General features: G+C 34.7%; 1 protein-coding gene across 1 annotated transcript in view; it reads left to right on the top strand.

Moving 5' to 3' along the window:
- LOC108734469 (glutamate receptor ionotropic, NMDA 2B) overlaps window positions 1-15,831 on the top strand; it is a 114,447-nt gene that overhangs the window by 6,571 nt on the left and 92,045 nt on the right. The window contains exon 2 of the mRNA XM_025981139.1: window positions 7,294-7,771. Coding sequence (XP_025836924.1) covers window positions 7,360-7,771 — 412 coding nt within the window. The 5' untranslated portion in view covers window positions 7,294-7,359. The remainder of the gene's footprint in view (window positions 1-7,293; window positions 7,772-15,831) is intronic.

Raw genomic sequence — 15,831 nt, 5'->3', positions numbered from 1 at the left:
ACCTATAAAACTTTTGCTTTGTTTTCTATTGTTAATTTATATACATTTTTGTTTTAAGAAATTGCTAAACATTTTCGTCTAGTACTGTACAGTTCTAGCCGATCTCCTAAGACCGCCCATCGAGAGCTCTGCTCGTTCAAGCTTGTTCCATCTATTTCTGTCTTGCTCACGCCTAGTGTGTATTCTTTCTATCTTCGCGCAGATTTCTTCAAGGTCACAATTCCAACAAATTGAAATAGACTGTATGTATGCAACTTATTATCATCATCAGCCTTACAAGATTAGTTGGACACCTACCACCACACTCCTATCCTGAGCTAATCTTCTCATTTCCGCAAAACTAGAACATCCCACATTCTTAACTATTTATCTAATCTAGGTATACCTTTATTCTTCTTAACTCCTATTTCTGCTTTTAATATATCTCTAACTAGTCCTTCATACCTGAAAAGGTGTCCTATACCAACCTATCTCTCTTATTTGTTTTTTAAATCGATACCGCCCTCTGTTCTCCTCCTACCTTTTATAACACTTCCTCACTTCTGACCTTCTCTATTACGGTATTATAATCATTCCTTTCTGTGAACTTTTCACTCAATGTAATAAAAAGATGCGCCCTTTAAAATATATCTTTTACATTATAAACTTAGTGATTGAAACTTCTTCTAAATATAAGCTAGGTACTTATCTTTAACTAAGAACCGTGAAATTTGACAGGAAGGGGGAAGATACAGGAAAAATGCAAAAGAGAGCAAATCGCATAAGAGACCTAATATATTAATTTTCATTTTTTTTTAACAAGAATAGTATATCTTCACATATTCAATTTAAGGGTTGATATATATTGCAAATAATTAACACCTTTAAATAGGGTTACAATTTATTTTTATATTTGTTTTGTACAATGCAAAGGGGTGCTCTAGATTTGCAGCTAGAACTAAGTAATACGAGATAAGAAATTTTCCATATCAGTGAATTGTAAGGGTAGTTAATTAAGTTGCGTTCTTACAATTAGTTGTGAAAGCGTAAAACGGTCTTGAATTTATTAATAGGCAGTTATTTGCATTGAACATCCAGCAGTAATTAAATTTATGCCGGGAATGCTTAGGGAATATTTTAAAAAACGCTGGAATTGTTCTATGAACTCCTCCCTTTTCAAATTATATTCTGAGAAGATGATATAAATTACCTATAGGTATATAAGAATAAGAACAAAGCGTCATACTATAATTTCGTCTTCTCATCGTCACCATAAGGTCGTCAGTCCTAAGACTGGTTGGACACGCACCTCCACTCCTTCCTATCCTGAGCTAAACTTCGCATTTTCCTGAAACTACAACATCCTTTACTATCTGCGAATAGTAATCTAATCTAGGTCTACCTCTACCCCTCCTAACTCCCGTTTCAGCCTCTAATATATCTCTGACTAGACCTTTATGCTTGAGAAGGTGTCCTACCAACCTATCTCGACTATTTCTTATTGACTTCCATAGAGCCCTCTGTTCTCTTATTCTTTCTAATACCTCTTCTATATAATTCAATTTGTATAAAAATAATATTTACCAGTGTACAATATTGATCCACAATATATTTATTAAAGATGTTATAAGAGAGCTAAAGCTTTTATTAGATTGTGTATGTATGTAACTTCGGGTGAAGTTAGAAAACTTGATTATTCAAGTCTATTTCAAACTATTACTAACAATAATTGTTTAAGCGAAGGGAGAGCTAAAGTTTCGGGTTGTTTGCTTTTCCGTAATGTGCAGAGAAAATTACATTCAGAGTTAGTTTATCTCCAACGGTGCAAACATAACACAACAATATTAAAATAATGCGAACCGTTTTGTAGGTACTGTTAAAATAAATACAGTGGTTAATATAAATACGAGGGTGGATTGATAAGTTTCCGGCCTAACCAAGAGATGACGCCACTAGGCCTACCTTGAGGTGACATTCTATAGTACCATCCTTGGATAGCTTGTAGCTATAGTTTCAGCCCGATCTCCTTGCTAGTGTAGGTTTGACAGCACGCTGAACAAGACGCCTCTGTGGTTTTCGTAAAAATGGAAAAGCAGGAAAATCGTGCTGTCATCAAATACTTTTATTTGAAGGGGTTAACGCCGAAGGAAATTAAAAAAGAGATGGACTCAACACTGGGGACATCCTCCCCGTCATATTCAACCGTTAAGCAGTGGGTTTCCGAGTTTAAAAAGGGTCGTGTGAGCACCTCTGATGGGCCTCGCTCAGGACGCCCCGTTGAGGTCACAACTCCAGATATGATCGAAAAAATTCATCAAATAGTGCTGGGAGACCGCAGATTGAAAGTGCGTGAGATAGCTGAGACCTGTAAGATGTCATATGAACGTGTGCAACATATTTTGCACCAACATTTGCATATGGAAAAGCTCTGTGCAAGATGGGTGCCGCGTTTGCTAACAGTCGACCAAAAATTGATTCGAAAAAACATTTCTACCGCAAATTTGTCATTGTATAAGCGTAATCCAAGCGAATTTTTGCGTCGATTCGTAACCGTTGACGAAACGTGGGTCCACCACTACACTCCTGAAACCAAAGAACAGTCTAAACAGTGGATTGGACCAGGGGAACCAACTCCAAAGAAGGCAAAAACAATTTTTTCGGCGAACAAGGTTATGGCTACTGTTTTTTGGGATGCAAGAGGTATTATATACATTGATTACCTTGCAAAGGGTAATACTATCACTGGTCAATACTACGCAGACTTATTGCAACGTTTGAGCCACGAGGTGAAAATTAAACGACCTCATCTGGCGAAGAAAAAAATCTTGTTTCATCACGATAACGCACCAGCGCACACGTCAATCGTTGCGACGGCTAAAATCAACGATCTAAAGTTTGAATTGATGCCGCACCCTCCTTACTCTCCAGACCTAGCCCCGAGTGACTATTTTCTGTTCCCTAATCTCAAAAAATGGCTTGGCGGTAAGAGATTTGCGGACAATGAAGAAGTAATCGAAGCTGTAAATGGTTATTTTGAGGAGCTTGACGAATCAGTCTATAGAGATGGCATTAATAGACTGGAACACCGCTATGAGAAATGTATCAGCCTTGGAGGAGATTATGTTGAGAAATAAAAAAAAAAAATTTTTAAAAACCTTGTTTTTCTTGGTCAGGCCGGAAACTTATCAATCCACCCTCGTATAACTGTAGAAAGATTTTCTTTACTTTTTTAAATTCTAAATTAGGAAACATAAATGTGTTACATTTTCCCCTTAAGGGTGTCCACCTATGAAAGGTCTAGGGGGTTATTCTGTCTTAAAAGTTTACAGTAAAATTTGTAGAAAAATTCACCCTTTCAGTTTGCTTTAATTTTTGGTCAAGTCTTGTAGATGCTACGTCATTTATTATGTAGTTAAGTTTCTTATTGTAAGATGTTTGACTTAATATTAATTTGAAATCATTTTTTCCATTTTTTATTTACCCACTACAAACTACCTCAACATGTTGTCACCTCTTGTAGTTTAGTGGTCAGAACATTGGTGCGTAAAGCCAAAGAGCCCGGGTTCGATTCCCGGCGGGGGTGTGAGAACAGCAACAATTTTTCCCTCATTAATTTGAGCTAGCGTGTGGTGGGTAAATTAAAAATCGAAAAAATGATTTCAAATTAATATTGCATATTAATCCACTATTAAGTCACTAACAATGTCGTAGAATTTCATATATGTTTGACTTAATTGTTTGGGATTGGAGCCGTGTTTTGCAGTGAACGTGAAAGAAAGTAGAAAGATTAAGCTTTACTTAAGTAACAGGAAACTTTTTGACAGCAATAAATTCTCAGTGCTGCTTCTTTCTAGTAATATTTCACGCTGATTTTTCGACTACACGGAAACTTGACCCGAGGAAAACCCCATGGAATACCCTGTCGGTTCCAATTTCCTCAAACTTCTTTGAAAGTTTATTAGTTGTATAACAGGGCGAACCTCAGTTTCCGGCGTGCGCAAATGAATTTATGGATCAAAATAATTTTTGTACCCTAATTAATAATTATACACGATTTGCTCTTCGTTTTAATAATATAATAAATAATCAAACGATTTGTTAAAGTTCAAGTTAAACTATAATTTTAGTTGATCTATGCTTTGTTTAAATATTGTGCACGCTTTTGTGCATAAGTAGTTATATTATATGAGGTGGTAATACGTAACGACAATGTAGTACTTATTCAGTTACACTAGAAGGAAATTAGGAAATTTATTACATGTGAATAAAGTTCTCGCATGATTGATTTTACTACATTGAATTTCATACGTAGATAGTCCTCTTTATGACAGCGATAAATGAAATTGGTTTCAATACCTCATGTCTCACATAAAGCCCAAAGTATCACAAGATAGTAAGTAGGTAGATAGACTTCGTTTACTTTCTGTAGCGATGTGACCTTCAGTTTGAGCGGCGCAAAGTAGAAAAGAACAGCACTAGGCCAGAAAAGGAAGGCGACAACTCTCGTCCAAACTTTTAACCGGTGAGGAGCGTATAATCCGTACAGTACTGCACGGAAAAATTTACCATTTTATCCACTACAATTTCATTGCTCAAATGTGCTGTTATTGGTATCAGTTACTACCGAAAATATCAACGAGATGTTTATTTATATTTGAAGACATATTAAAGGCTTTAACGCTTGTTTTCGACTCGCACTACTATTCATGATTGAACAAAACTTTTGGCAGGTACTGTATGAAAAAGTANTTACTACTGAAAATATCAACGAGATGTTTATTTATATTTGAAGACATATTAAAGGCTTTAACGCTTGTTTTCGACTCGCACTACTATTCATGATTGAACAAAACTTTTGGCAGGTACTGTTTGAAAAAGTATGTTTAATGAACAAGAGTCGAGAGTATAATGAGTTTTTTTACTACCTACCTACGATTTTGCCAGCGCGCATCCAAGACATTGGAAGGGGCACATCGTTAGAGAAAGTAAATGAAGTATAGTATTCTTTTAAAATTTAAGTAATTTTGTATTCAAATATGAACAGGGATGCTGCTGAATATTTGTATTTTATTAATATAGAACCACACTATGGTTTTCTCATCGGACTGATATAGGTACAGAAATTGTTAAAAACCACATTTTTTAAAGGTATACCTTTGTTAAATCTAATTTTAAAGCTGTTGGTGGTCGAAAAAGACCTTTTCCCGTTTATTAGTTTCATATTTCATCTCATTCCTTTGAAATTCCACGAACGTTCAACATCTCTTAAATTTTCGATCTTGTGGAAAGCTATGATGTAACTCAAAAAGTTACCTTCCGTACACTGAAAGAAAATATTTGTATTGTCAACCGGTACAAGCTTACTTTTCGTTCAGTGTATAAAAGGTAAACTCTGTAATACTGCATTAATTGCAAATTTGGAGGTGCAATTACTTTATTTATAAAAGTATTGCCGGAAATCGAGAATCAGTACATAGCCACAATAAACTTATATTGATCAGGACTCGGTTTTGACTCGATGAGGACTCGCCTTAATGCAGTTTAACTGTTGATAATACATAATGTACGATTACGCCCGAGATAAAAATGTTCAGTCTCTCAGAGCCTCTGAAAGCGAGACCCGAGTCTCCGTCTCTCATCGAGTTTCTCTGGTGCCGCTGAGAGAGACTGTTAGCGTCTCTAAACGAGAGACTCGAATCTCTGAACGAGAGACTCGTATTTCTCAACAAGTGGTGTCTCGATAGACATGGTTAAAATTTCAAGTTCAGAGATCCCAGTCTTTCTACGAGAGACTCGAGTCTCTCAATTTTTCAGTTTTATTCATTCAGTCTCTCTGTTAGATACTCGAATCTCTGAATTAACAATTTTATCGTTCTAGTCTCTCATACAGAGACTGTGAGAGATCTATAAAAACACCTAGGCAATAACTGAGAGACTGTGAGAGACACTCTCAGAGACGCTGAAAGACTGAAAGGCTCTGAGAGACTGGAGAGAGACTGAAAATTTTTGTGTAGAGCGTATAGACACAGTTTTATAATAAGAACAAATTTCCGATAGGTAAAGTAAATTCTACAAGCAGAAAAAGCTGGTTAGAAATTTTTGCATTCTAGACCATTTTTCGAGAAAACAACATTCGCAATGGGAAACCGTGTCTTGTTTCAGTTATAAAATATGCAACTTCTTTATATTTTGTTCGGCGTCAGGTAGGAACATAACATCCCAAGTGACGCGTTTAGGTTCCGATTTGGTACAATTTAGATGCAAATTCAAAAACGTCCCGACAGAAACCCCGCATCGAATATTTTTCTTCCTCGAGTTTTGTTCCTGTAAAATTATTTATCTACTGACTGGTTATCATTTTTAATCATAACTTAGATACATACGAAATCGATCAAAAACCGATGCTCTTTTTGTTGTGTAATTGATAAATAATTTATTAAAATTAAGCAATAAGATATCAACGTTCAAATTTGGTATGACCTGACCTTCTACAAAGCACTGTGGTGAACCATTGATTTGATTCCTTGTCTTTTAACCAATTTTGAGTTTCTTGCCCATAAACCGTCGCGTCAATGCATCCATTTCATAGTCCAATTGTTCAATTTATTCGATGAGAGTTTCTATAATAGGTTAGTTGTCTAGTTTTATTCTCGAGATAAAAATGTTCGGCCTTTCAGAGTCTCTGAATGCGAGACTCGAGTCTCCTTCTCTCATCGAGTCTCTCTGGTGTCGCAGAGAGAGACTGTCAAAAAAACTGTTTAGCGTCTCTGAACGAAAGACTCGAGTCCCTCATAGAGAGATCCTCATTTCGTATCCAGTCTCTGAACGAGAGACTCGAATCTCTGAAGGAGAAACTCGAATCTCTCAATAAGTGATGTCTCGATTGACATGGTTAAAATTTCAACATATTTCAGAAATCTCAGTCTTTCTACGAGAGATTCGAGTTGCTCAATTTTTCAGCTTTATTCATTCAGTCTGTCTTTGAGAGACTCGAATCTCTGAATTAAAAATCTCATCGTCCGGGTCTCTCATACAGAGACTGTGAGTGATTCATAAAAACACCTATGCAATAACGGAGAGACTGTGAGTGAATGTGAGAGACGCTCTCAGAGACGCTGAAAGACTCTGAGAGACAGGAGAGAAACTGAAAATTTTTGTCTAGGGATTGTTTACGTTCGATTCTTTATAATCAATTATATATCAAAAAGTGCATTTAGTCATTTAATGTCAGATGTAGGTACTTACTTGTTTGGGTTTGAAATTATCCATTTATTCAAATAGATAGATTATCCAATATCCCTTAATTTATTTCAGTTGGACATGGTGGAGAAATGGTTGAAACCAAAGGGGACTGCAACTGAAGAACTCTAGTGATTAAAAATGTATCTTACCAATTTGTTATTAACAGTGGCACTAGCCCTTCTGGTTGTGAGTGGTGGACCAGCGTGGAACAAATCGAACGCGGTAACGAGGGCACCGGCCCTAAAAATTGGTTCCGGGTCGTCGCGAAACGCGTCTCTCGGCCGCGGAAACGGTTTACGAATTGGTTCCTCCAGGTCCGGAAGAACAACGACCACAACACCTGCCCCTGTAATCAATCCGACAACCTCCACCAATCAAAAAATACTCCAGCTGGGTTTGGTGGTGCCCCAGAAATCGTTTGGTGTTCGAGAATACACCAAAGCGGTCAACAACGCGAAGCTGTCACTCTCTAGGAAACTACCGTCCCTCTTCAAAAAGTACGACCTACAAGTCAGGATTGTGATGAAAGAATTGACCCCAAGTCCGAAAGGTAAGTTGTATTATTATTATTGTCTATTTCAATTTCATTATTCGATATGTTAGGAGCTAGAGGATTAGTTCGGGCTCCTTTTGTGCTTAAAGAACAGGTGATCTATCGCATATAAAGCACAGTATTGCCGTTGGTATTACTTATTTAGTATCTTGGTATGAATAATATGATGTTATCCTGTATCCATTTTGTCGCTGGTATCATTCTCCAGCTGCCCAGCGAAAAACGACTGGACAGCTGCCATAGCTGGCAATACACATAGCCTATCTCGAAACAGAAATCACTCATAAAAATACTGTATCGCCTATAATTTTTCGTTGACAGATGGTATCATTATCCATTTTGTCGTTGGTCTCATCCTCCAACTGTCCAGCGAAAAACGACTGGTCTCGTCAAGCTGGTACTACACATTGCGTATCTCGAAATAAAAATGACTCACAAAAATACTGTATCGCCTATAATTTGTCGTTGAAAGATGATATCTCTATAGCTGTCCAGCGAAAAACGACTGCAGAGTTGCCATAGCTTGCACTACACATAGCGTATCTCGAAGTAAAAATGACCCACAAAAATACTGTATCGCCTATAAATCGACTATAATTTGTCGCTGAAAAATGGTACCTTTATCCTTTGTGCTTGCTCACGACTCATCTTAAAAACCAGGTTATTTTTCGCATTAAAGCACATATCCCCATTGGTTTCACCTATTCAGTATCGTGATATGAATAATAAGCTCTTTTGTGTCTATTTTATTGTATGATCATTTTGGACTCTCTTGTTCTCAGATGCACTTAGATTATTTTAATCCACTTTATACGTTATGGTACTCCACAAGGCAGGATATCTTGATGTGAATAATACCGCATTATTACAAGGGGTTGCTTTATTGTTTACCGGATAGTACATCAGAATAATAAAAGTTTATCATTTGCTTGAAAAGAGTACGGTTTATATAGTTGACGTGTCCCGTATATGAAATAAAAGTATAAAATGGAAAATCGATGGCGACTGTACAGTACATTTTATACTCTTCAAACTTCCGGCGAGAAAATGCAATTTTCAAGTTGACTTAAAATTTTGCTCTCACTATATAAAACGGGGAATTTTATTCGTAAAATGTGAAATGGGTTGTTAAACATATGAAAATAAAATACGTCATGTATTGGTAATTTATGATATGATAAATCGAATGTAGAAGGGGTTTACGATAAGAAGTTATAATATACACTAGTGTATGAAATATTCGAGTAACAGATTTGAAAGAATTCTGTACCTATGTTGCCGTAATAATTTTTGCTTTACTTCATTCTTTCATTACATGATTTAGAGATTAACCTGTTACTGACATTAAAGTAAGTAAGGGTTTAAATATGTTTCTGGAATGAGAATGAATTAATTCAAATTGGAAGAGGTGATACAATGATTGATATATGTATCTTGCTTTAAATTTATTTAAATTTAATTGTACTCAACTGTTGTTGAGTCATTTTGGAGACTTAGAATATTGGTATATACGTAATATAGAGTGTGTAACAGAAATAAGTGCCAAGCTTGCAGGATGTATCAGAGAAACATGAAAATTCCAAAAGTTCACCATTTTCGAGAAAAACATAGTTGAAAGTACAGATAAATTCAATTCCGGCTCTGTTAAAGAAACAGCAACCGCAACGCTATACTAAATGATTATGTAGTGTTGCCTGTACTACACTTATTTAATTTATTTATTCTAAACATTATGTGTAATAATAAATTGTTTATGTTTATCTTAGATGCTTGTCAATCGGAATGTTTACATTCTTCATTCATGTAACAGTATAGTTTTTATCGCACTACGCTATTCAGTAGACAGCTATGTTGCCAGTTCACGCACAGGGCCGGCTTCGGATTGTAAATTATTGATTTTCTTTAAAAAAAGTTTGCCTTTAATCACCTTGTTTATTGCATTTGGTTTACACCCTCAAAAGCTCGGCACTTATTCCTGTTACACCCTGTATCTATAAGCGATCTTTTCTTTTATTTAGAAAAGTATATTTCAAATAAGAAAAGGTAAAATTTATTGGCTGTTTCTTGAATTGAAATTGATACTATCTTTACCCTTTTCGAGGAAAAAAGTGATCGAATTTTTGGCCTCGATATGTTTGTATCTATTTGTCAGTAATGAGATAAGAAGGCAACCATTCCAGAAGTTAACCGTCCTTTAGAGGAAAGTATCAGATGTAAAAAAAAGGTCTGCCTGTGGGATAATTTAGTTATTTAGTCGAATGTTTGGTAATGTTGGTATTTCTAAGGAAAAAAAAGAAAATGAATTTATTAGTCCTTTTGCAAAAGAGTTTGGTAACTTTACACCATTCTCATGAATATGATGACGTTTTTACACATTAAATAATTAATTTTAGTGCAATGCTACATTATAGTTTAAGTGGTAGACACTAGATTAGGTTATGGATGGATAGGTTTTCCTGGTTGGTATATGTACCAAGGGTTTAAGATAGGTTATGGTTCGGGGGATCGCCATGATTAAACTGTAAGTGACTTGCACTAGTGACAACGGTCTCCGCCCTTCAAATCTGGACGGGTTCAACAAGTATTCCAGAAATATGTAATCAATTTCAAACGCATATTTCTATACATAATATTAGAGTTTTTCTGAGTATAAACTTCAGAATTTTCTTTTTGAATTTTTGAATATCAATATAATAATTTGATTAGTTCCATATTTACTACAATATAAGAGTATAATATTGCTGGGGGAAACTCTTTGTGCTTTTTTATTACTTTTAATAAACGGGCTTTTGGATTAAATGTTGAAAAAGCAGTGGAACTACATTAGACATAAATTTTATAAAGCACAAAGGGTATAAAATTACAGCATCCCGGTCTTTCGCTATTTTAATATGTATTTGTTTGACTTGAATCAAAGAGGCAAAAAAGCATGAAGGAATAATATCCTTTTTAACTTACACAAGGAAAAATGACTTTTATTGCATTCCTCGATAGGTGGAATTTGAATTAGAAACGCTTCTTAAGACAGCTGAAGCTCGAGTTGAAAACTTTTACAAAAGTTAGAGTATTCCTTAAGATTAGATATGATTGGAGTTAGCGTCGATGTGGATGGACCAGCAAAATAGTTTCATAGTTTAAACTTAAGGAGTAAGAACCTAAAAATTGATACCACTTCTGCTACGATTTTTGTCATTTCTTGAAATGTTTTGGGGAATTACCACAGTTTCTGAAAGATAAATGGTTACTAATCAATTGGCTGTTTTTATTGAGTAGTTGAGTGTAGTTATGTCTTTTGACACATGCTCCCTTCAGTCAATTTCTCTCTGATATTTAGACGCATATTGATAACTAAAATTCAAACTAGGAAAAGACTAAAAACAAATAAAAGAAATTTAAAAAGCACACGATTTCGTCAATAATATAAAATCAATCTCTAAAAATGTAGAACGCCTTCTATTGTTAACATAATAAGAATTTTAGTTTTAATTTAAATTTACATAGTGAAATTATTGAATTAGTTGTACTATACAAATGCTAAAGTTCGAAGAAAGAAGTTCAAAACACATCAATTCCACAACGTAATTTAAATCATACTTTATCAAATTTCGGCTTGTAATATCCTTTCCGCATCGATGAAATTCTTTTGAATAAAATTTGAATTTTCCCAGTTAAATATGCCAACCAAAGAAAACATTAAATTAACCGTCACTGATTTACAATACCGAATAAATTGATAACACTCATTGAATTGCTCGCTGGCAACATTTCAAAGGTAGGTACCGAAGTCTTTTCAAATATATGAATAGGAGTTTTGATGTTTTAAAATTCAGAAGTTGCTGCTTTACGGGCAAGGTAGAATTTTTTCATGCGGAATCACGTACTTTTGAACTTATAAAGCTGTTTTCAAAACAGCTTCTTACCTCAACAACCTGGCTTTGAAAATCTTTGACCTAGTAACAAGAATCGGGTTTGAAAATAATTTTCAAGTATCAGTCGCGGATTCACTCAGTTAGTTTTCTTCCCAATGAAGGGCCCCATAACTTTCTTAAAACTTTGTTTTTAGTATAACAAATTTCTTTTCATTGTCCCCAAATAGTTAAGGGTGTGGGATGTTCTAGTTTTAGGGAAATGCGAAGACTATTTCGGTATTAGGAAAGAGTGGAGGTGCATGTTCAATCGTGATGATACGTTATACGAGGGTGGATTGATAAGTTTCCGGCCTAACCAAGAGATGACGCCACTAGGCCTACCTTGAGGTGACATTCTATAGTACCATCCTTGGATAGCTTGTAGCTATAGTTTCAGCCCGATCTCCTNAGCTCGAGTTGAAAACTTTTACAAAAGTTAGAGTATTCCTTAAGATTAGATATGATTGGAGTTAGCGTCGATGTGGATGGACCAGCAAAATAGTTTCATAGTTTAAACTTAAGGAGTAAGAACCTAAAAATTGATACCACTTCTGCTACGATTTTTGTCATTTCTTGAAATGTTTTGGGGAATTACCACAGTTTCTGAAAGATAAATGGTTACTAATCAATTGGCTGTTTTTATTGAGTAGTTGAGTGTAGTTATGTCTTTTGACACATGCTCCCTTCAGTCAATTTCTCTCTGATATTTAGACGCATATTGATAACTAAAATTCAAACTAGGAAAAGACTAAAAACAAATAAAAGAAATTTAAAAAGCACACGATTTCGTCAATAATATAAAATCAATCTCTAAAAATGTAGAACGCCTTCTATTGTTAACATAATAAGAATTTTAGTTTTAATTTAAATTTACATAGTGAAATTATTGAATTAGTTGTACTATACAAATGCTAAAGTTCGAAGAAAGAAGTTCAAAACACATCAATTCCACAACGTAATTTAAATCATACTTTATCAAATTTCGGCTTGTAATATCCTTTCCGCATCGATGAAATTCTTTTGAATAAAATTTGAATTTTCCCAGTTAAATATGCCAACCAAAGAAAACATTAAATTAACCGTCACTGATTTACAATACCGAATAAATTGATAACACTCATTGAATTGCTCGCTGGCAACATTTCAAAGGTAGGTACCGAAGTCTTTTCAAATATATGAATAGGAGTTTTGATGTTTTAAAATTCAGAAGTTGCTGCTTTAAGGGTAAGGTAGAATTTTTTCATGCGGAATCACGTACTTTTGAACTTATAAAGCTGTTTTCAAAACAGCTTCTTACCTCAACAACCTGGCTTTGAAAATCTTTGACCTAGTAACAAGAATCGGGTTTGAAAATAATTTTCAAGTATCAGTCGCGGATTCACTCAGTTAGTTTTCTTCCCAATGAAGGGCCCCATAACTTTCTTAAAACTTTGTTTTTAGTATAACAAATTTCTTTTCATTGTCCCCAAATAGTTAAGGGTGTGGGATGTTCTAGTTTTAGGGAAATGCGAAGACTATTTCGGTATTAGGAAAGAGTGGAGGTGCATGTTCAATCGTGATGATACGTTATATAACATTGAAACATTGTCGAACATTTATGTTTTATCCCTAATTTGTTGTTATTTTTACGTGCTAACTTTAGTTGAGGATTTCTCTGTAGACAATTTTAAATTATTGTTGTATTTTCTAATATTTCTTAGATATTTTAGTATAAAATATACAACAAACGCAAAACGAACCTGCTGTGTCTTGGCATAATCCACGGGCCTAACAATATGTCAGTTCGGCAAGCAATTGTTATGCCGGTTACTAAGGGAATTCCCCAACTAATTAATGTATAACAAGAACGACTGTTCTCGACAACGTTTGCAATTAACATTTAAATAAGAACGCTTTGTTAAATCGCAGAATCGTTAAATATTCTATCTTCACTGAATATGCAGAATATCAGGGGTATCTCTGGTGTCGTTACGTCATTCGTGATGCGCAAGGATATTGTTTTATGGCTGAGTCAATGGACCAATTCAGTAAGGAACTAGACATTTACCAGAACATTTAATTAAACCATCAGACTGCCAAGTTCTCTTTATTAATTTCTCGAGAATACTGAATACAAATCTAATTTAGTTTTGTCTAGTTTTTATTATACTAAGGGTAAATAATGTACAAAAAGGAAAAACCAGAAACAACAGAAACGGTCGGGAATTTCTTAGGGTTAAGTCATACTTAATCTGCGGTTGTTAGTTATTTTGTCATTTATTTTCATAGAGTAACAGTTACCTATTGTTCAAATCCAAAAATCAAAGGTGATGTAATAAGATTGATATTCTGGGACCGTTTTTGGGTAATCGAGAAGATGACTAGATACTATTTTATTTTAAAGCCCCCTGGTTTGAGTGCGAAAACCCTTATATATGACCCGAATGCAAAGATTAACAACAATGTAAAAAGTGGTGACTTACTATTTTATTTTATAGCTCCCTCGTGTGGAGTCAAAACTTTCATTTTAATAGAATAGTCTTTATCTATGGTTCAAATAAAAAGGTCACCAGTAAAGAAACAAGTTTTATAATCTGGGACCTTTTCTTTTTTGGGTAATAATAAAAGGGATGATCTCTCATTTTATTTTAAATATCTCTTACCGAACATTAAAGGAAAACTACTAAAATAAAGAAACTCAAAATGTATCATATATCATTTTGATTTTATATTCGAGACGAACATTCCAAGGCGTATCGCCTTAACAATTAAGCATTCCACAAAGAATTCCATTTCGTTGTGGTAGGATTGCCCTCATTAAACAGTCCAACCTGCATCGTAACGTATAGTTTTATACAGACCGAAACGTGTAAACTTTAAAATAAACGTGTCTAGCAACTAAAGTTCATGTTAATAAATGTGAGGATAGGAATCTGAATTTGTGAGTTTACTAATTAAGTACTACAACTAGTAAACTACAGCTAATTGCAAAATGTTCTTCTGTAGATATGTAGATGTCTCCTTATGGAGGTTGCAAAGATAATTGACAAAGAGTATTGGGATCCGTCAAATGGGAGGAGCCTAAAAACATGGCGCCGATTAGGGAAAATTTATCGTAGTTCCTATAGTGTACCGTGCAATTTCCAAGTTTTTAAATTACGATAAAATGATAAGTATTGACACAATAGGTGATTGGGCTGACACAAAGCCTCGGAAAGGAAATTTCGTTTCACATTATAAAATTCGGAAATAACAAATTCCGTCAAGTTTACTGCCTACTTTTTACAAACATCGGGTTTAAAAAGTGATTCACCTTATATAATTGGTGAGGTGATTCTGGGTGATTTAAGCAATATCATATCAATGACTTGCACGTGCAAAGCCGATTTAAGAGAACGTTGCAAACACATTATTGCAACTTTGTTGTATTGCAGCAGGTTCTTAACCTCAAAATCCTTATATCGTATCATTACAATTGTGTTAAATCAATTACACAGGAATAAATAATTTCTCACTTTATAATTTTAGTATGATTCTAGTTTTAAATATTAAGGTTGTGACTGATGGTAAATACTTGCTGAAATATAATCTTGTTCATTAAAATGACGTGAACAAATTTTTATTCCGGAATTCACTTCTTTTTTTTAACGTGTTTTATTATTTTAATAAACAATTTTACAATTTGCGTGCACAGTTCCTATGTAAATTTTTTCCTCATTCGAGTTATAAATTTTGTCACCAGATGGTGTATGCCCATTTGACGGATCCCAATGGTTCGTACTCAATTACGATTTTTTTGAGATCCATCACTGTATTTTAGTAATGTCCTAATTTAGTACATAACTCGTAATGGGGCAATCGTTAAAGAAACTTTAACCTTTCGAGTGTTTGATTCCCACCGGTTACTAATAATCAATGTTATGACATGTCGAGTACAGCATAGTTGTAGTATATTTTTCTAATATTTTACAAATTCAACTCTCGTTCCGTTGCAAAGCTGCATATGACACCAGCAGTCAAGAAATATATTACGAACCGCATATTATGGTGGTCTACACGTAACGTATTTCACATTTCAACTCATATGAGACAACCGTTTTGAAAATGGTTTCGGGCTACAGTCTAACGAGAAAGAAATAGAAACCACATAATTATGTTGAAATATCTGTA

Source organism: Agrilus planipennis, unplaced genomic scaffold (genome assembly GCF_000699045.2).
Source record: "Agrilus planipennis isolate EAB-ADULT unplaced genomic scaffold, Apla_2.0 scaffold1, whole genome shotgun sequence".
Lineage (NCBI taxonomy): Eukaryota > Metazoa > Arthropoda > Insecta > Coleoptera > Buprestidae > Agrilus > Agrilus planipennis.
This window is presented reverse-complemented; position numbering and strand designations above follow the sequence as displayed.